The sequence below is a fragment of the Abramis brama genome, assembly GCF_963993115.1.
Source record: "Abramis brama genome assembly, chromosome: 6".
NCBI classification, from domain to species: domain Eukaryota; kingdom Metazoa; phylum Chordata; class Actinopteri; order Cypriniformes; family Leuciscidae; genus Abramis; species Abramis brama.
Window position 1 is genome coordinate 16,243,812 of NC_139968.1, and position 21,181 is coordinate 16,264,992.

Below are 21,181 nucleotides of genomic sequence, written 5' to 3' on the forward strand. Positions count from 1 at the left end.
AAATGTCCTTCTCATATAACGCCAACGACCTGGGCTTCCTTTGTGAAATATAGCAGACCACCGGTTTAAATAACAGTTTAAAAAAGGTGTTTTAAAAGCTGCTATTTTTCTCAAAGGAAGCTCAGTCAGTCAGTCAGTCAGATAGATAGATAGATAGATAGATAGATAGATAGATAGATAGATAGATAGAAGTTTAAATGTGTTAGGCCTATATAAATTTAGGAACATAACAAGCATTACAAACTACAATAGCCTAAACAGAACTGGAACCTTTGTAAGATATGCGCTCGTCTTCACAAAAACTACATGCAGGGTTTTTAAACATCTCGTGTGGATAAAATATTTTTTGTTCTGGGCAGTATGGCAAGCCATGGCAAAAAGCAGGATAACTTGTAGGCTATAGCCTACTTGAAAGGAAAACAAATTTGCAGAGTAAAAACAGAGTTTGTGTTGTTGAATCATATTTTTTTTTCTAGTAGGCTACATCTTAAAATATAGAGCTCATGACAAATAAAAGTTCCAGATGGACAAACATTAAATGCAAAAACCAGTGTGAATAATGTCGTGTTTTTGGGCATAGATTCAAGCGACACGTTGTAGAGCAACTGAACAGCATTTATTTTGCGTCGTTCAAACTCAAAGCCATTCACATCACAGTAAACACACAGTAGTCCCCGTACTTCCTATTAGGCCCTTCACCATAAAACAGATTACACCACATCCCCCTTTCTATGAGATGAATGCAGACTTAAATGAACATTTACTGCATGAAAGAAAACTCTCTTTTTTTTCTTTTACCTTTTACAAATTTTTGAACACTTTCTTTTTATTTAACTCTTTTGTATTCAAGTCCAGTCTTTGAGGTTTTACGACAACTCTGCCAAGCCTAGTTCTGACAGGACCTGGGGTAGCTGCCTTTGGAGTCTTAACTACAGACTCTGAACAGTTTGGTGTGAGCCTGGTGCCCTCTGTAGGTCTGACGGGTGTACTTGAAATGTGAAAATATTCAAATAAGTAAATTCTTAACTTGAAATGTTTAATTGTTCTTAACTTGAAATGTTTAAGTACAAACTTAAAATCTGCCAGTTCTGCTTACTTAATCTTTGAATTTCAAAACTTAAAAAATTAAGGCAATCGATTGCCTTAAATTTTTTGAGTTCTGCTAACTTATTCGGGTTTACAGTGTGGTGATAATTGAGGAAGATCTCTCACACAATGTCTTTTGTTATACACAATACTGTCCTTTAGTCTCCTCTCTCTCTCCCTTTTCTCCACCGTAGCCTCGTTTGGCAGGCTGGGAATGAGCAAAGAGGGAAGCTGGGGTACTGGCGTGTGAAGTCTCCGTCCCATTAGTAGTTGCGCTGGGCTGTATACATTAGCCAATGGGGTCGCTCTGTAAGCTAAAAGTGCAAGATATGGGACTTTAGCTTTCTTTAGTAGTCTTTTCACAGTTTGGACATGACGCTCAGCCTCACCATTGCTTTGTGCAAATCTTGGACTGCTGGTTACATGTCTGAAACCATATGCTGCTGCAAAGTCTTTGAACAGCTGGCTTGAGAACTGAGGTCCATTGTCGCTGTAGAAAAGCTCTGGAATGCCATGTCTGGAAAAGATTGACTTTAGGTGTACTATAACATCTTCTGATCTCGTGGGCGTCAGTTTGGCTATCTCCACAAATCTGGAATAATAGTCCACCACAAGTACATAGTTACTGTTGTTGAGAGTAAAAAGATCAGCTCCAACTTTTTGCCATGGTCTTTCAGGTAACTCACTGGGCATTAAAGGCTCCACTGAGTTGGCACGCTCTTTAATGCATATGGTGCAGTTTTTCACAAGTTCGTTGATTTGGCCACTCAGACCAGGCCACCACATACAACACTGTCTCTCTAGCTCTCTCTCTGCATCTAGACATTCCCTGATGTCCCTCATGTAGGGCTACGAGGACAGAGTTGCGCATAGTGGTAGGAATCACGAGTCTGGTGCCTTTCAGTAACAGTTCATCATGTACAGTTAGAGTGTCTCTGTGTGGCCAATATGCTTTGATTGGGCCTGTGAGATGGCTGTAATCTGGCCAGCCTCTCTGACACAATGACATGACTTCAGAACATGTGTTGTCTGTATTTAGTTGTTCTTTCAGTTGTGAGATGTACGTTGAGCTAGCAGGTAGGCTTCTGATTATTTCATCGACGTAGATGTTTGTGTCAGCCAGTAGTTCTGCTGTAGCCTTAGACTCTGAATCTTGCTCGACAGGTGCGCGTGACAGTGTGTCTGCTGTGAAGAGTGCTTTGCCTGGAATGTGTGAGAAGGAGTAACTGTACCTCATGAGCCTGAGTCGGAACCGCTGGATCCTGGGTGGAAGCTCGGTTAGGGCTTGTTGTCCCAGCAGACTGACAAGTGGCTTGTGGTCAGTTTCTAAGGAGAAGTGTCTCCCGATGAGAAAGTCTTTAAATCTTTCGCATCCCCACGTTAGTCCAAGCGCCTCCTTCTCCACCTGTGCATACCTCTGCTCTGTCTCAGTTAAGGAGCGTGAGGCATATGCGACAGGTCACATCTTTTGCTGGACATTGTCCTTTAGCATGTGCAGGGGTTTTACCACATCTGTAGCAGGATCTCTCATTTGGTGTTTTGGACTTTGTTGTGTATTTTGGTTGACTTGGGGACTTGTATTTTGGATGCTGTTGTTTCCTATATTTCACTGACACGCATCTATTTCCATGTTGCATTCTCTGATGTCTGTTTGTTGCCTTTTTATGACTTCTGACTGCCGGGCTTGATTTACTGCCTTCTCCAGCGTAAAATCCTTGTCCATTTGAAGTCTCTCAGCTAAGCTGGTGTCTCTTGAGTCCCACGACGAGGCGATCTCTTATTAACTCATCGTGTAGTGCTCCGTAGTTGCAGTTTTCCGCCAAAGCATAAAGCGCGGTGACAAACGAGTCAACAGTCTCATTAGCTAGCTGCACTCTTTGATTAAACCGGGCTCTTTCGTAGATAATGTTTTTCCTGGGCACGAAATATATGTCCAAAGTGTCTCTTACCGCTTGGTACTGTTGTCTCTGCACGTCCGATAAAGCTTGACCTCGAAGAATGTCGTCCGCTTCATCCCCCATACAGTAGATGAGCGTGTTTACCTGGTTAGCCTCTGAGCTAAGGTGCAGATTGCTGGCTAATCGGAATCTTTCAAACCTCCGTATCCACTTCCCATTGCTGAGGCTTAGAAAAATCAAATGCTTCGGGAGGTTGAATGGTGAATGTGGCGTTCGGGGGTGGATTAGCGTTAGCATTGTTGCCGCTGTTTACTTGTAGCTGGGGCGGTAGCATGCAAGGCTGCGTATGCAGTGCGCTAGCTTCCGCTTCATCTGTATCCGACATCTTTTTCTCCGGATAAAGTCTTTTTCACTCCCAGAACAGCTTACTTTCACTCCCCGGCGATTAAGCTCTTACTGCCGCCCGACTTCTGACACCATGTCGTGTTTTTGGGCATAGATTCAAGCGACACGTTGTAGAGAAACTGAACAGCATTTATTTTGCGTCGTTCAAACTCAAAGCCATTCACATCACAGTAAGCACACAGTAGTCCCCGTACTTCCTGTTAGGCCCATCACCATAAAACAGATTACACCACAAATAACAATATGTTAAAATAAACCAGAGAGTGGATACACAGATATGGCCTATTTATGAATGAAATTCATGTATTTATTTGTCATTTAAACCTGATGCAAACAGTAGAAAACACTTATTATCCTGTCGCCCCCTCTAGTGGACAGCATTAAGTATTACGGCCTTCATTGCTCAGATAACGCAAGTCAATGGATTTTTTGGGAAAGTAAGTCTGACCAGTTAGAAAATATATAAGCGAGTCAGACCAGTCTGAAGGTCTGAGTTGAGTTTGGTGAAGCATTAAAGTTCTAGGCAGAGTCAATTTCTCATAATAATAATAAATAATAATAATAATAATGTTCAAATATGCTGGCTTTCTTAAGTTAACATAATAAAGAAAACTCAAGAGAAACATCGACCAATTCAGTATGTAATAAAATTGTATTAGTTTTATAATAAAACTAATAACATTTTAAAGGTATGCCGTGCTCTTCAACCGACATGATTTAATTAATCCCAAACCTGGTAATTTTGTCAGTATTAATATACGTTCACTGATTCTAGCTTCTCTCTTTTCTGTCTCTTTCTTTTCATGTGAACTGAGAAGGCTACACATGCTTACATTTATAAATATAAACTTTATTTCTATTCAATTTTCAAAATTATTTATAGCCTACAGTCTGGCATGTCACACACACATGTGTGTACATATGTCATACACGCCTACCTGACTTTTGATGTAAATAAAAGATGAGAGTGGTACATGTTACGGACATATTATCATGTACAGTTCACCCTATTATTGATTTTTATTTCCACTTCCCTTTTATCCAAAAAGACGGAACTATTTGCACTGTATTTATCAACGGGAAATACATCATGCTAAAATAATCTGTCATAGGCTATACTGTGGCTCACATTATTGGGGTCGCTTGCAAGTCGCAGCAGCACGAATTATGTGACCAGCAACATATTTCTGCTTCAAATATTGTGTGTAGTTAACAGTGAGTGGTGGTTTCAGACATTATTTTATTAAAGTGCATTTGTCAGTGCCGCACTCGTACTGACTCTTATTCTGCCTGACAGAAAGAAAAGCTCGTAGCTTACTGAAGGCGGAGCGTTTTGACCAATCAGATGAAAGGGGCGTTTCAGCGCCGCCCACATGTGCAAATGAAATATCGAACCCATAAACCGATTTGTAAACCACTAACAAAAAATGAAAAATCGAGCCAAAATCTCATTTTTCGTTCTTTAAACTAAACTAAAAAACGAATAAACAAGCTGGTTTTCATTTCTCGTTATTCCATTCCAAACAGGAAATCAAATGACCAAAAGATACACGGACCGCAGTGGAATGGAAAAAAGTGATTTTCCGGTAGGCTACAGGATGAGAGCTTATTAATTACAAAAAAACGACTATTTATTTTTGTTAATTATTATTTTATTTCAGTTAGTTTTTCAGTAAGTGTTGTTAGTTTCATTTAGTTTTCAGTTTTTCATTTTTGTTGAAATTTCTATTTTATTTCAGTTTACGAAAATGCCAGTCATCCTCAACGCACCTATGATGAATTCCATACCATGTAGGCTACATACGGGGTTCAAAGCATCAAAGGCTTCAAAGTTTTCTGGGACTCATAAATTTATGTAGGTCATCGATACCAGACTGTACATTTCACGACAAACAGTTGACAAACTGTTGATTGACCACACAGCACCTCCATTGCACAGAATAACGTGGACGGAAGAAACCACGCACCACTTTAAGGCTTCAAAGAAAGCTATGACGTCAACTCCCATGCTGAGACTTCCTGACTACAAAAAGACTTTCCACTTACATGCTTGTGAGGCTTATGAAGGTAAAAGAGTAGCAAAACTCGAGACCACGTAGATGTGAATTTGAGAACTTGTACAATAAATATTCATACTTGTACGTGAACATTTACACTCACAGCTCCAATGTGAAAACCTGTAAAATAAAAATCTGAAGTTGAATGTTGAAATTTGCACTCGCAGACAAGTCACAAACCTGTATTCTGAATTTGAAGCTGGACACAAGTAGTCACAAATGTGTAAAATGCCATTCACAGAAATACAATGACAGATACAAACTTGTAATATATACAGTGGTGGAAAGAGTACTAACTTAAGTAAAAGTATTGCTACTTAAGTAATAATTTACTTGAGTACAATTCGAAGTACTGAAAAATAATATGACTCAAGTAAGAGTACTTAAAAACTACTCAGTTAACAACATTACAAAGTACTTAAGTATTATTTTTCTATTTTTACCCAAAATGGGGAGATGATAGCGATATGGAGCGCTAAACACTCTTATGTCAATTCTGTTTCATTCATACTGGAAGCCCAGTACATACTAATTCATACCTCACGCAGAAAGTCCACAAGTGAGATTCATAGGAGTATTAAACTTATGACTTTTCAGGAAATGCCTTATATAGATATAATAACATGCAAACAGAGACGTTTTGACTGATGAAACATGAAGACAAACACATGATAACGATAATATATCTGTGTTCATCAGGCTATCTCAGGTATTTTCATAAGAATGATGTATGTCTTTAAAGGGATAGTTCACCCAAAAATGAAAATTAGCCTATGATTTACTCACCCTCAAGTCACCCTCAGGTATATGACATTCTTTTTTCAAACGAATACAATCAGAGTTATATTACAAAATGTCCTGGCTCTTCCAAGCTTTATAATGGCAGTGAATGGCTGGAGAAAATTTGAAGCCCAAAAAAGTGACCCACCCAGCAAAAACTCGTTGAAAGGACGACATTGCCAGACTTCTAAACAACGTTAAAATTTGGTTGAAAAGTGAAAGGTGAAAAGCTGTCTTTTTCAGGTCGTTGAAAAGACGCCAATAAAAGGACGTCCCAATCGCGTCTAAATTAGGTTGTAAAGTGAGTTAAAAGACGTCTTTTTCAGGCCTAATTTCAACAGTGAATTCATTCGGTTAAACCACTGGAGTCATATTGATTATTGTTATAATGTCTTTACTACCTTTCTGAAGCTTGAAAGTTGTAGTTGCAAAAACTGTGAAATGGAGGTATAGAAAGCTCTCAGATTTCATTTAAAAGATCTACATTTGTGTTTTAAAGATGAACGAAAGTCTTACAGGTTTGCAACGACATGAAGGTGAGTGATGAAAATGTTTGGTTAAATTTGACGCATTAGGTAAATCAGTTCCCTCAGGGGCACCAGTAGATCTCTGACTGATCACTGATCTTCTGCTCCTTCCACCATCCCAATCCTGGATTATTGAGCCACGACAAAAGTTTCCACTTTGAATGCTTTAGCCTGGCTGTTTTTTCTCCAGCATTTAAAGTGAGAAAGAAAACAATAACGAAAATGTAAATGTAAAAAAGCAATGGTTGTCCAAAATGTAAAGTATACACTTGAGTTTTCCCTCTACATTTACGTGCAAGATTTCAGTTGTAAATGTTTGCTTGATTAGACATTACCTGTCTAGCGACGTATGTTTATGCTGAAATATAATATTGGTTTGTGTTTTAAAATCAGCTATCACATGTCATTTTGTAGCGAACTGTCTCGTGTGATTAAAGTTTTGAGCTTCAGAACTTCAGATAACATAGTGAGTTTTTAGGGAGCGATTGTTTCAGTGCACTGTAAGGATTTTGTGATAAAGACAGCCCTTAACCACTGACTACTGAGCTAGAGACCTGAGTGATATGCACCCAGAGTTTAGCACCTTGATTAGCTTGTTCAGGTGTGCTGGACTAGGTTGGAGTAAACCTCTGCATGTAAGTGGACCTTGACACACAATGTTGAGATCTCCTGCAATATGTTCTGAACTTACATCACTGGTGTCCAGACCAAATTTCTGCAGAGTTTCTGGTGATGCTGGATCAGCTGCTCAGGTCTGCTTAATTGGGTTTGGAGCTAAACTCTGTGATCAGGACCAGATGGCAAACAATACTGTAAAGGGGAGAAGACAAACAATATTATTATGTTATAAATCATTTGTTCTGTGTTCATCTGCTTACCTGTACAAAGTATGCATCATGAATAAGCGGTATATATTGAATTTGATCTTTTAATAACACTGTTTTACTACATTATTAATACTAACTACAAACCTACATTAATACTAACTACAAACCACACTAACCAGAGCGTGTGCTCTGGTTGGCGTGTGCTCTGGTTAGTGTGTGCTCTGGTTAGCGTGTGCTCTGCGTGCTCTGGTTAGCGTGTGCTCTGGTTAGTGTGTGCTCTGGTTAGCATGTGCTCTGCGTGCTCTTGTTAGCGTGCGCTCTGGTTAGCGTGCGCTCTGGTTACCGTGTGCTCTGGTTAGCGTGTGCTCTGCGTGCTCTGGTTAGCGTGTGCTCTGGTTAGCGTACGCTCTGCTTAGCGTGCGTTCTGGTTAGCGTGCGCCCTGCTTAGCGTGCGCTCTGGTTAGCGTGCGCTCTGTTTAGCGTGCGCTCTGGTTAGCGTGCGCTCTGCTTAGCGTGCGCTCTGGTTAGCGTGCACTCTGGTTAGCATGTGTAACTGCATTAGTAGTTCTTCTGTCGCGCTCTCATTCCACACACATTACTAATGGCTTCTTTATGGTGTGTAATAGTGTGTTTCCTCCCCATCGATTCATCATCCTCAGCCACTTCATCTCCCATTTTATCTCCCTTTACTCTCGCACACTTCCACTCTCCCTCTCGCTGCTGCTGAAGAACTCGATGAAGAAATTATAGCTGCGATATTAAACTGTCTCTGGTGAACGCTTGCATGCCTTACGCAACGCTTGCCCACCAGCGCTAACAAATCACACTAAAAGAGCTGCGTGAAACCGGCAAGACTTTCACAAGATGCTCAAATCTCAAAGGCTTGTTCTCAGTTAGTCAGTAACCATATTAAACTGTGTTCAGTTACATTTCTGGTTAAAGAGTCACTGAAGAAGGAGGAAATTACTCCTTACTCCTATTTTTAAATCACCTAATTTCTAATGGAATATGGCGTTTTCACACAGAAAGAACATTATGAGGGTAAAATGGGTTGTGAAGAGCTTTTCTCAGTTCATTTAGATATTAAATGTAAACTCTCAAAGAGATACAGTGAGGAAAATAAGTATTTGAACACCCTGCTATTTTGCAAGTTCTCCCACTTGGAAATCATGGAGGGGTCTGAAATTGTCATCGTAGGTGCATGTCCACTGTGAGAGACATATCTAAAAAAAAAAATCCAGAAATCACAATATATGATTTTTTAACTATTTATTTGTATGATACAGCTGCAAATAAGTATTTGAACACCTGTCTATCAGCTAGAATTCTGACCCTCAAAGACCTGTTAGTCTGCCTTTAAAATGTCCACCTCCACTCCATTTATTATCCTAAATTAGATGCACCTGTTTAAGGTCGTTAGCTGCATAAAGACACCTGTCCACCCCATACAATCAGTAAGAATCCAACTACTAACATGGCCAAGACCAAAGAGCTGTCCAAAGACACTAGAGACAAAATTGTACACCTCCACAAGGCTGGAAAGGGCTACGGGGAAATTGCCAAGCAGCTTGGTGAAAAAAGGTCCACTGTTGGAGCAATCATTAGAAAATGGAAGAAGCTAAACATGACTGTCAATCTCCCTCGGACTGGGGCTCCATGCAAGATCTCACCTTGTGGGGTCTCAATGATCCTAAGAAAGGTGAGAAATCAGCCCAGAACTACACGGGAGGAGCTGGTCAATGACCTGAAAAGAGCTGGGACCACCGTTTCCAAGGTTACTGTTGGTAATACACTAAGACGTCATGGTTTGAAATCATGCATGGCACAGAAGGTTACCCTGCTTAAACCAGCACATGTCAAGGCCCGTCTTAAGTTTGCCAATGACTATTTGGATGATCCAGAGGAGTCATGGGAGAAAGTCATGTGGTCAGATGAGACCAAAGTAGAACTTTTTGGTCATAATTCCACTAAACGTGTTTGGAGGAAGAAGAATGATGAGTACCATCCCAAGATCACCATCCCTACTGTGAAGCATGGGGGTGGTAGCATCATGCTTTGGGGGTGTTTTTCTGCACATGGGACAGGGCGACTGCACTGTATTAAGGAGAGGATGACCGGGGCCATGTATTGCGAGATTTTGGGGAACAACCTCGTTCCCTCAGTTAGAGCATTGAAGATGGGTCGAGGCTGGGTCTTCCAACATGACAATGACCCGAAGCACACAGCCAGGTGAAAAACTACAGGAAACGTTTTACCTCTGTAATTGCAAAGGCTACTGTACCAAATATTAACATTGATTTTCTCAGGTGTTCAAATACTTATTTGCAGCTGTATCATACAAATAAATAGTTAAAAAATCATACATTGTGATTTCTGGATTTTTTTTTTTAGATTATGTCTCTCACAGTGGACATGCACCTACGATGACAATTTCAGACCCCTCCATGATTTCTAAGTGGGAGAACTTGCAAAATAGCAGGGTGTTCAAATACTTATTTTCCTCACTGTATGTACTAATTGTGTAATTTTATGGACTAAACTTAAAACAACAGTGAGAGACGGAGTTTCGCTGATTGTCAGTTGAGCTGCCGCCTCGTTTCCATGGTAACGCCCTCTGCTCCAGTTCAAATGCTGCTTGAATGTTCAGCGCGCGCGCCCATTAAAACCATTAAAACACGTAGAAGTCACGCAGCATTTACATAAATTTAGAATTTATGGAGTGAATTATTTGATAATCACCTAAAATATCCTGAAACTTGATACATTATTAAGTGGATAGTAGGCCTGTGGCCATCGCAAACTGTAAATGGAATGAGAATATGAAAGCATTGAAAATGCAAACCATGTTTTAAGTAATTTATATAATAGGCTACATTATAGTATAATATATATTATACTCGCTGTCTCAAAGCAGAGATTATCGCGCTGGATAGTTGATGCTATAGCGTTGGCTTATGAATCTAAGGGCCTTCATTGCCCCTTAGGTATCAGAGCTCATTCCACGAGAGGCATGGCCTCATCTAGGGCCTGAATACCCATTGAACATATCTGTGCGGCGGCCGGCTGGGCCTCACCGTCCACATTTATCAGGTTTTATGACCTACAAGTCCCTGCTTGCATTCAAGGGTACTTTCAATATGAAATGTGTAAGCACAAAACCCCCATAAAACTTGGGCCTGATACTTATCCGGTCCTGTTTTTAACACAAACTACGGTTCCCATATATATTTATACACATTATTAAGGTTTGGCCCTCATTAGGCCCACTCCTTGTCTTTTCCCTTATGAAGCCTGTCACTGACCGGCTTACTGGGTTATACTTTACTCTTTACGGCTTCAGGCATCTTGCCTCGGGCTAATATTAGAGCTAAGTTAAGCACGCACGGGGTTTTGAAGGGGGTTCCCATAGCGTAAGCTACTTACGCAATACGAGAGACCTCTCGAAACGTTCCTTGAAATGAGGGAATGAGTATTGCGTAACTCGCCGTGCTTGTGCTTTGATCAGGGAATTGCTTCAGTCGATTTAACCTAAAGTCCCTGGCGGACGATGGGCTCAATTTATAGCCTCTGGCCACGCCCATTCTGGCGGGCTCTGACGTGTCAAGGCGTGAAATTCCCTGATTGGTTTACGTGTCTGAGCCACCCCGTCATAGGTTTGTGCAGTTGCCGCAGCACAGCCAATGACCGCTCTGGCCGTTCATCTGTGTATGCTGTGCAGCTGCACTGCGTTTTAAAAATTTGGCTTCAATATTCTGGAGAAAAGGAGTTTTCCCATAGCGTAAGCTTCTTATGCAATACTCGTTCCCTCATCTCAGGGAACCGAGGTTACGTTAGTAACCGAGACGTTTCATGTTTACCCCTTTGAATTCAGATAATTCGAGTTTAAGGGCACATGGAAACGGGTTATAGTTCACTGTACAATGTTACCCGCAAAAATGTCACGATTCCAACAACAACAAATAATTTAGATAAAAAAATAAGCACATGTTAAAACGAAAACACAGATACTTACAAGACAAAAGTAGGAATGTCTTTTACCTGTTCTCTTCGACCGACAGATAAGTGAATGCAATGCTCCGTCTCGTTTAAAATGTTTCAAAATGGTGGAAATGTTTATCGCGGGAACAGTGATTTCTAGCCTACTAATTATCAAGTCTCGCGTTGCCAGTAGTCATGTCTCAGTAGGGCTGTTGCCATCTAGCGGTAGCGGTTAAAATAAATTTTGCTGCCGCTAGGGTGCGTCTAGATTTCTAGGCTAGGCTATACTAATCGCTGGTCTAAATCAGGGCTATTCAGAGCTAAATCTATAGATTGACCATGTCATGAAATGACACTTGCACCTTGTAGATATTATTACCAATGCGAACATAATGGGATATCAACCATCTCATGCGCTGCCTGGCCAAAAAAACTACAATTAATCAGTTTTGACTATAAGTGGGCTACAAATAGCCGGTCTGACTACGAGCTAAATCATGGCTACGCACAGCCTACACATAGAACATGTCAAAGAAATGAAACCAAACACCTTGTAATCACAGTTGACTGTGCCTACATGATGGAATATCATACATCTCGCAAGTTATTTTGCAAAAAATGACATGTAACCAGATTCAATGTTATTTTGGCTAAAAGTGGGTTGCACATAACCGGACTATATTGGGTCTATATTTAACCGAGATGGTGAAATGACGGCTATTGCTGGGGACTGGCATACTTTATTGAATATTTCTGTTATTGTGCTCTTTTTGTGTGCTGTATTTGTTCTTCCAAATACATTATTTGTAAAACATCAATACAATTAATATTTAAAAGAACTAGGTGTCCCACTTTGACAATAAAGGTTAGTTTATTGCATGAAATTCTTGGAAAATATATGAATATGAACAAGTTTTTATATAAAAAAAGAGTAACCTGTATATTGTTGTCAAGATCTTTAGCTACTTAAAATGGTTTAGTATGAGGAAGTCATTTGGAACATATTTTAACACGAAACCAAAGACAAATTACTGTGTGAGAAAATGTCCCACTTTACCTGTATTCACCCTAGACCGTTTAGAACGTTTAGGTATGAAAGCAAGGCTGTGAGGGATAAACTTACCATGTTTTCAATGGCATCCGCTGTAAAAAGCTGTATACATCTCCTATATCACTTATAATTTTCCACAGCTCATATTGTCTGGAGTTTTTTGTCTTCTGAAATTTCTTGGAAATATAGTTTTGCAGTGTTTCGTCAGCAGAACAATCCAAAAACACATTAAATAACAGTGCAACCCACTGAAGAGATGTATGTCTGTCTATCCCTCATAGCCTCACTTTCATTCCTGTTAAAAATCAAAGATGGCTCTGCTGTGAATAAGGTCTATATGTCGTCAAACTCGATACCTTGGGTTTTAAATGAGAGGCATTGGATTTCAGCCATCATCTCAAATGCAGGGTTAAGTTTACTGTTTAACACCTGACAGTCTCATGTCTATCTTCAGATAAAGATAAAGGTTCGGCAACGTGACAACGGTGTGACCCCTGCAGACCCTCATGACTGTGAAAAGGTCAGTTCGTTTCTTAAAATAATCAGATAACATCATGTGGTACTTCCCCAAAACGTAATGGCATCAAAGAATACAATAAAATAATATTTCCAACACATTCAAGGTGCAACATGCATATAATTCATTTCTTTTTACTTGATGGTTACGCCATTTCAGAGTCATTAAATGTAACTTTTCTTTCATTAAATGTAAAAGTTGTCATTGACCTAGTCTCTTTTTGTGCTCTTTCAGTTGTGCCTCGTTCACAAAGATGTCCTTAAAGAAGGGGTTACTGCTTTGTGTCCTGGTTTCAGGAACATCTTTACTGCTCTATCTCACTTGCATCCCTTTGAAAAAAAAGTGGTTGCAAAGGACAGAAGGACCATCCAAGGAACCTTTTCAGGAAGTATCAGGGATTTACTATGTTGCTTACCCCAGAAAATATGAATTCATCATTGACCAGCCAGATATATGTGAACAACAAAAGCCCTACTTGGTGGCAATTGTCCCCGTGCCCCCTGGGGACGTTGATGCACGCAATGGCATCAGGAAGACGTGGGGTAAACAAAAGGTTTTTGGGGACAAAGTGGTGCTGGTTCTGTTTCTTATAGGCGTACACAGTGGAAACGATGAAGAGATGTTGCAGGAAAAACTCCGGAATGAGAGCCAACAATACAAAGACCTTCTGCAGAGCAACTTCCAGGATTCCTACAGGAATCTGACCATTAAAACCATGGTGATGATGGAATGGCTCAGCGAAAAATGTCAACAGGCGTCCTACGCGGCGAAAGTGGACGCTGACGTGCTCCTCAACATGAACAACCTAATAAATATGCTTGTGAGTTTGAACGCAGTACAACGCAACTATATGACCGGGTTAGTGTGTGGTGGCAGCGTTGTAATACGAGACCCTTCCAACAGGTTTTTTCTCCCCTACGACGTGTACTCCAGGGACACATTTCCTCCATATCCTCTGGGTATGTGTTACATCATTTCTATGGACCTCCCACAAAAGATTCTACTGGGAGCAAGGGAAGTTAAGCCCATATATATCGAGGATGCATATCTTGGAATGTGTTTGGAGCGTTTAGGTATCGTCCCCACCAAACCGCCAAACATCGAACTGTTTGTGGTGGGACTACTGCAGTACAATCGCTGTTACTATTCTAGACTAATAGCAATACTTACAAAAAACACAAATCAGATGACTTCTTATTGGACAGATATTTATTCATCCAGCCAACCATGCTGAGGTGGAAACATCACGAATATTCCTCATATTATGTTTCTGACCGCAAGAAAAAAACATGTTACGTTGGTGTACTGGTTCACTTTACATCAGTTTTCAAAATGTGTATAAAAAGTGTGTGTGTGCATTTTATTTGTTTCTATCAAGTGAAACCATTTGCATCATGAACATATCCTCAGGTACAATTAAACAAGTGTACATGCAAACTTATTTTTTAAAAATGATTTATTACTTGCTGATTTACAGTCAGAACTTATGGAACTGACATGAAAACAATATGCAGATATTACTCTTAATACATCCATTCTGTCACGGTTTGGGTTTTCTTATCACTGTCATGTTTCTGTGTCTTGTCATGTGATTCCCTGTTTGTCATGTTATCCTGCCATGTGTCTTGTCAATGCCATGCTTTTGTTTTATGTTTGTTTTTGAATTGTTTTGTTATTAAAGTTGCATTTGAGTTCTCAGCCAGCTTGCCTCCAGTGAATCTTTTGTAACACATTTAATATTTGAGTTTTTTTTGTTTTGTTATTCCCATTATTCTCAGTAGTAATGTAATTAGATTTTTATTGCTGTAATTATAATTATTTTTACTTAAAGTAAAAAAATTGCACAGTTGCGATAGTCTTTTCTTCCCAATTGTGACTTACATCTGAAACAGCTTGTCGAAACAAGAACAAATATAGGGCGGGACTTGATTTTGTCCAAGAATTGATTGGATTGGATTGTTGTGGTTTGCTATTGGTGGATCTCATGTGAGTGACAGGTTGTCCGTCCTTCTGCCAGACATCAGAGAATAGATGACGCTGCAAGAGGGAGGGGAAGTTATTTTATATCAAGAATATGATACATTAATAAAAGCACATTAATAAAAAAAAATTGCACAGATAAATAATTTATTATAAACTGCAATATTCCATAAAGAATTATACATTTTTGTCATGGTGACTTTAAATATGAAGTGTTAACTAGCATGATATAATCAATCATTTTCTTTCTGAATAGACTGCCAATTTAAATATCATTCAAGTCATTGGTCATATAAACCTACATACTCCCACAGTATTTATATAACCATACTTACATCCGCATTGCACCACAGAAGCGCTATACCACAGAAGAGGCCCTAAGTTGAGCAAGTAAACACAATTATTTGGTTTAAATTTAAATATGACACAGGTTTTATGAATATTGAACCATACAGAGCCAAGCTAAAAACTTAATCTCACGTGTATGTCAAACAGTACTCATTGTCACCTGTGTATCCAGCCACTGTTAGACAATTTTGTAGCACAGGGTGTAGTCGTCAAGGTTATTGTAGTTTTTATTTTAATATCATTTTCAAATTTCCTATAAATTTCAGTTTAGTTTTAGTTAGTTTCATTAATGGTTTTGTTAGTTTTAGTTTCATTCTTATTTTGTGAACACATTTCTATTTAGTTTTTATATATTTAGTTTCAGTTTTAGCTTTAGTAATTATAGTTTAGCAGAATTAACAGAACACTTCCAGTTAAAGACATTTAATTTCAGCAAAGTTTAATGTTTGTAGTTTACAGTTAACTCTTGTGAAAACCTCTTAAAAATAATAAAGTTGTTTGAGGATGAACAAAGAACCAAACATATGCAACTAGAAAGTAAAAATTATTCATTCATACTCATTCATATTAAAAATGAAATCTTGTTAAACGTGGTGTATGAGAAAAAAAAATATGCGTATGATTATTGATTGATTATTGATTATTCTTTAAGGCTATTTCTATGATTAATCCTTTCAAACATTATTCTTGTATTGATACATTTATGCTTTTTGTCTATTGCATCGTTTAAAATCATATACTCATAGTTATACTCATATTCAAATGTTCTATTCAGACCAGACATTTAGTATAGGCCTACTTCTCTGACAAATGTAGCCTATGTCTATATCTGGCCTAGATATGTAATTAGTTTTTTCCGTTTTCTGCTCAGTGTGGTATCTAGTCTAACGTGTGGTTTAGTTTCACATGAGATGGTTATCTTACCTGGAATTAACATACAGCCGTATTTGCATAAGTCTAGTCATGATAGAAATATTTAATTGGCTATTTCTGTTTCTTAGGGCTGGTTCACACAGAAAGCGGTTTTGCTTTGAAAAACGGAAAAAGTTTAACTTATTTTAACTTGAGTGTGCTGCGTTTTTAGAACGTTGTGTCATGCGCGAAACGATGCAAAAGACGCGAGACTCGAGCGCAACGGTCATACATTGAAAAATAAAGTAAGGCAGTGGAATGGAAAAAAGTGATTTTCCGGTAGGCTACAGCATGAGAGCTTATTAATTACAAAAACGATTATTTATTTTTGCTAATTATTATTTTATTTCAGTTAGTTTTTTCAGTAAGTGTTGTTAGTTTTAGTTTTTAATTTTTGTTGAAATTCGTATTTTATTTCAGTTTACAAAAATGTTTTTTGAACAATAGTTTTAGTCTTAGTTTGTTTTCGTTTACAAAAATAACCTTGGGTCGTGCCAACACACTCACCCTATAACACACCAATTAATCCAGTTGTTAAAGCATATGGCACTGCATCACTTCTACACCACCAGGTTTGCACTTTAGGATGTCTTCAATGGTCTAAACAGACAACACCAAAATGTACACATTGTCTATAGAACAGCATTTTTTGATAAACTGGAGAACATTTTCTTTAAGCTGGGTCAGATCCCTTGTTTTACCAACCTCTTTTGCAAGCTCTGAATCATCCAACCTGGGTCTTTTGGAAGGGAATGCAGACGTTTTGTTGCCTTCATTGCATTCAGTAAAGGTTGAAGACTTGCTGACAGAGTTCCCATCAGTCAGAAGAGGGGACAACTCATGTGCAGAAGTGGAATCTGTATACAGTGTATACAAATATTACTAGCAAAAATGTAAACATCACCACAATTTTAAAATAAGACCAGAAAAGTATAAACATAATTACCATCATTAGTATGTAACCAGTGTAGAGATGATAGAATTGGTGTTATATGATCATATTTTCTTGACCTAGTAAGAACTAGGCTGAATCATAAGACACCATTAAAGATTGTACATTTACAATTGTGTTTCTGATGCTTTTTATTTTCTCAGTGAAGAAATTCATAAAATCATTACTACTAAACTGTAACGGAATATTTTGCTCAGGTGATGTCTGTTTATTTGTTAGTCTAGCCACGGTGTTAAATAAAAACCTTGGATTATTTTGGTTATTTTCTATTAGTTTGCAAAGATGCTCAGCCCTGGCTGCTTTTAGGGCCTTTTTATAATGTGAATCAAACCTAATTCCCCCGCGAAGGGTAGGTTTTAGTGCTTGTACTGGTACAGGGATAGCCCAATAACATCCCAGACAAGTCTCCCTCCTGTGAGGGGTAGGTTTAGGTATGTTAGGGTTAGGGCTGTGGGAACATAAGGCTGTGGGAACATAGGGCTGTGGGAACATAGACACGCTCCCAGCGAACCAAGCATTGCTGGCTATTTAGGGACTAAATAAGTTACTGGATGACACAGGGACAACATGACTGTTTGGAAGAAATCCTCCAGGTATGATCTGTTAGATACGCCCCTGGATAAGGGGAGAAAATGTAGCCTATGTAGATGGTTCTTGCTCAAAACCTTCTGATGGTGTTTTCCTCTGTGGGTATTCAATCGTAAAACTCGATGGGAATATCATAGAAGCATGCCATATGTCACTATTCGGAGCTAATTTCGCTCACAAGAGCATAGCCTACTTACAAAAGATAAAGCAATAACAATTTACACAGATTCTAAGTATGCTCATGGTGTAGTACACCACTTTGCCAAAACATGGGTGCAAAGAAATTTTAAAAACGCAGATGGGAAACCAATATCCCACTCAGAGTTAATAGCAGACCTTATTTAAGCGATAGTCAAGTCAAAGGTCACATGACTAGGGATGGTGAAGACTGCTTTGGGATCTTATAGGCATATTCAGTAGGTGTTCAGGTGACCGAGGGTCTAACAAAGTGAGCGATCACTGTCAGGGAAGCAATAGCAGTGTCTGTTCTTCTAAGATAAACTTGCATTAATAAAGGGGTCTGTCTCCCTCAAAAACAGCCTTGCAAACTCTGGTAAATCATAAATGATTTAAAGTGGCCATTGTTAAAAGAAAAGTGTTTGCACATATTTTACTCTCTGGCTGCGTCCGAAACCGCATACTTCCCTATTTAGTATGGGAAAAAGAGTAGGCGAGCGAAAAATTAGGCTTGTTTGAGATGAGCAAAATCTGCGCAGAATCGATCACCGGTGATCAGCGCGAGATGCATGCCGGTTAGAAATGTGTCCGAGTGCGGTCCGCCTTGCTCTGATGTCATGCTGACGTATGTCAAAAATCTCTCGCGATCGCAAGGCGGATGTGTCGGATTCTGCAGGCGAGCGCAGTTGCTCTCCACTTACTGCGCTGATCAAAAGCATGATGGGAAACGACTTGCTGACGACACAGCTTAATGCTCATTGGTTTAAACAACTGTGATGTATTGTTCTCTTTTAAAATGTTTGATTTTAAAACTCTAATATCATGTTTTATGTGTATATTTTATGTGTGAATATTCCCAAACTATCTGACAGTGCGATCTCTTTGGGTTATGCAATTTAATTTTTATAAAAAAATAAAATAAATAAAAACAATATTGATAAACATGTATTTGGAATGGAATTAAATAAGTACTTTGGGTGTCTTGTTCATTTTATTTATTTTAATATAAAAGCAACAGAACTTAAATTACATCCAGTTTATTAGCAACACCGTGCACGAGCGTGAATATCGTGAATCCCGCGATATCCATCTTTGATCTCACAGGTGTCAGATCCATTGCGAGAAGAGAGAACTGTCCGTCTTGCCTGCGCTTTTTTCACTCCTCCCCTCACTGCAGCCGCCTACTCTCGCACACATTTCAGGCGAGGCTAGGCGCATCTCAAACAAGCCTATTATGTACGAATCCAAAAGAGTAGGCGAGAATTACCTGGGTGACGTACTAATTATCGCGAGATTCGGACTTAAGTGCGTCCGAATATGCCTACTTTCCTACTATATAGTAGGCGAAAACAGTACGTGAAGGAAGCAGTACGTTCGAAACATCAGTATTCATAAAAGAGTAGGCGAGAAGTTCCCGGATGGTTTACTGCTTCCGGCCAGATTTTCGAGTGCTCGACCGATGGCTACTCTTCTATCCCAGGAGGCCACGCGAGAGGATACGTCATTATCAAACATCGCAGAGATCAGCGACGCGGGTGCTTTCAAATGTGAGTAAACACGGGTCCTTGTGTTAAAATTGCATGTGATGAACTACTGTAGAGTAAACTGTTGAATTGTTGAAGGTGTAAAGACGTTACACAGTATAGTATAGTTGTGATTTTGCTGTAAAAACACGTTTTATTATGCCGTGTCCTTACTGGAGCTCCCCTGTTAGCTAACAACGTTAGCTAAACCACAGGGGAGCTCCAGTAAGGACACGTAAGTTACGTCTCTAAAGTGGATTTACATCAGCACATCACAACACGAAATACCGTAGACATCTGAGTGATGAATGTGTGCTATTATGTAGAACAAATCTATAAAGTAACTAAACATAAGTTATCTATTTTATTTGTCCATTAGTACTGTTGATAAATTGAGGAACATTAATGTTGGATAAAAAGTTAAAACAAGCTCATAAATCAGAGGTAATGTGAATCTTGTCTGGATGTTACAGGGACAGATGAACAGATGTGTGTGTTTATCCAGTGGAGAGAGGCTCATGAAGCTGAATGCTGCCATCAAAGGCTTTGAGTGAGTATATTACAGAAATGAATAACTACAACTATTTAAATCTTAAGTTGTAGTTATTTTAATTATTGTAATTTCAAACAGAGCTATTACAGCACTTTTCTGATTCTTGATTTCTGTGCATTTGCTGCACAGCTTTTGTGGTGGAGCAGGACCTGCAAGGGAAGATGATGGCGGCGTTTGTGAAAAAAAAGAAGCGGTTTTGTCTTCTAAATAATACTGAAATCAAATGACATTGTGCGGTTAAAATGGCTGCTTTTGTGTTATGTTTGTGCATTTTGTAGGATCTGATATGTCAGCAGGCTGGTGTGAGCGCTGAGGATGAAGAGCCCAGAGATGAATCCTGGAGATGGTGCCATGGATGAGTCCCTCCATCACTCCACCTGCCCTTACGAGACCCTCCATCACTCCACCTGCCCTTACGAGACCCTCCATCACTCCACCTGCCCTTATTGCCTCAGATTGTGAAGCACAACACATCACGCAACAACCTCAGCGCCTTCAGCCTACATACATGATTGTAGTTTGAATATAGCTTTGTTTCATGTGTTGACTTGTATATGCATTTGTTTATTGTGTGATGGTGACTGTCATTCATTCTTTTACTAATTTATTAATATTTCTCATTGTTGTCAGTAAATACAATATAATTTAATTAATGCTTTAATTGTTTGAATGCAAATGTAGATATGTTCACTATATACACATGTAGAGTGTATTCAATCCTGCATAGCTATGTCATATGACATACATCACATTTTGTTTGTTTTATTGAATATTTTCAGTAAAAAGTAATATAATTAAGTATTGGTCAGCATTTATCGTTGTTATTATTGTATGTTTTGGGGTGGGATAGCAATGCAATTCATTCTGGGGTAATATTAATTTTAAATATTAATGATACTTAAATTTTTTGAGTATAAAATCAACAGTTTTCTCCAAAGGCAAATCTTCGCTCAGCTGCCCTTTGTGCAGACATTACAAACGCTGAGGAAAACCGTTCTAGGTAGGGCTGTTGAGTTACTGAT

General features: G+C 39.0%; 1 protein-coding gene and 1 long non-coding RNA gene across 3 annotated transcripts in view; both read left to right on the forward strand.

Moving 5' to 3' along the window:
• The window catches only part of LOC311084443 (beta-1,3-galactosyltransferase 2-like), a 67,498-nt gene that overhangs the window by 7,119 nt on the left and 39,198 nt on the right, over positions 1-21,181 (forward strand). The window contains exons 2-3 of one of the 2 annotated variants that reach the window (XM_084116451.1): positions 13,064-13,129; positions 13,361-14,824. The exons of the other annotated variant lie outside the window; for it this stretch is intronic. Of the exons in view, the coding sequence (XP_083972577.1) occupies positions 13,116-13,129; positions 13,361-14,360 (1,014 nt within the window). The 5' untranslated portion in view covers positions 13,064-13,115 and the 3' untranslated portion in view covers positions 14,361-14,824. Of the gene's footprint in view, positions 1-13,063; positions 13,130-13,360; positions 14,825-21,181 lie in introns of those variants that run through there. 2 annotated transcript variants of the gene reach the window in all.
• On the forward strand, positions 19,267-20,704 carry LOC311085106. Its single transcript, XR_014606741.1, has 3 exons — positions 19,267-19,630; positions 20,080-20,156; positions 20,438-20,704. It is a non-coding gene; the product is annotated as an uncharacterized lncRNA (long non-coding RNA).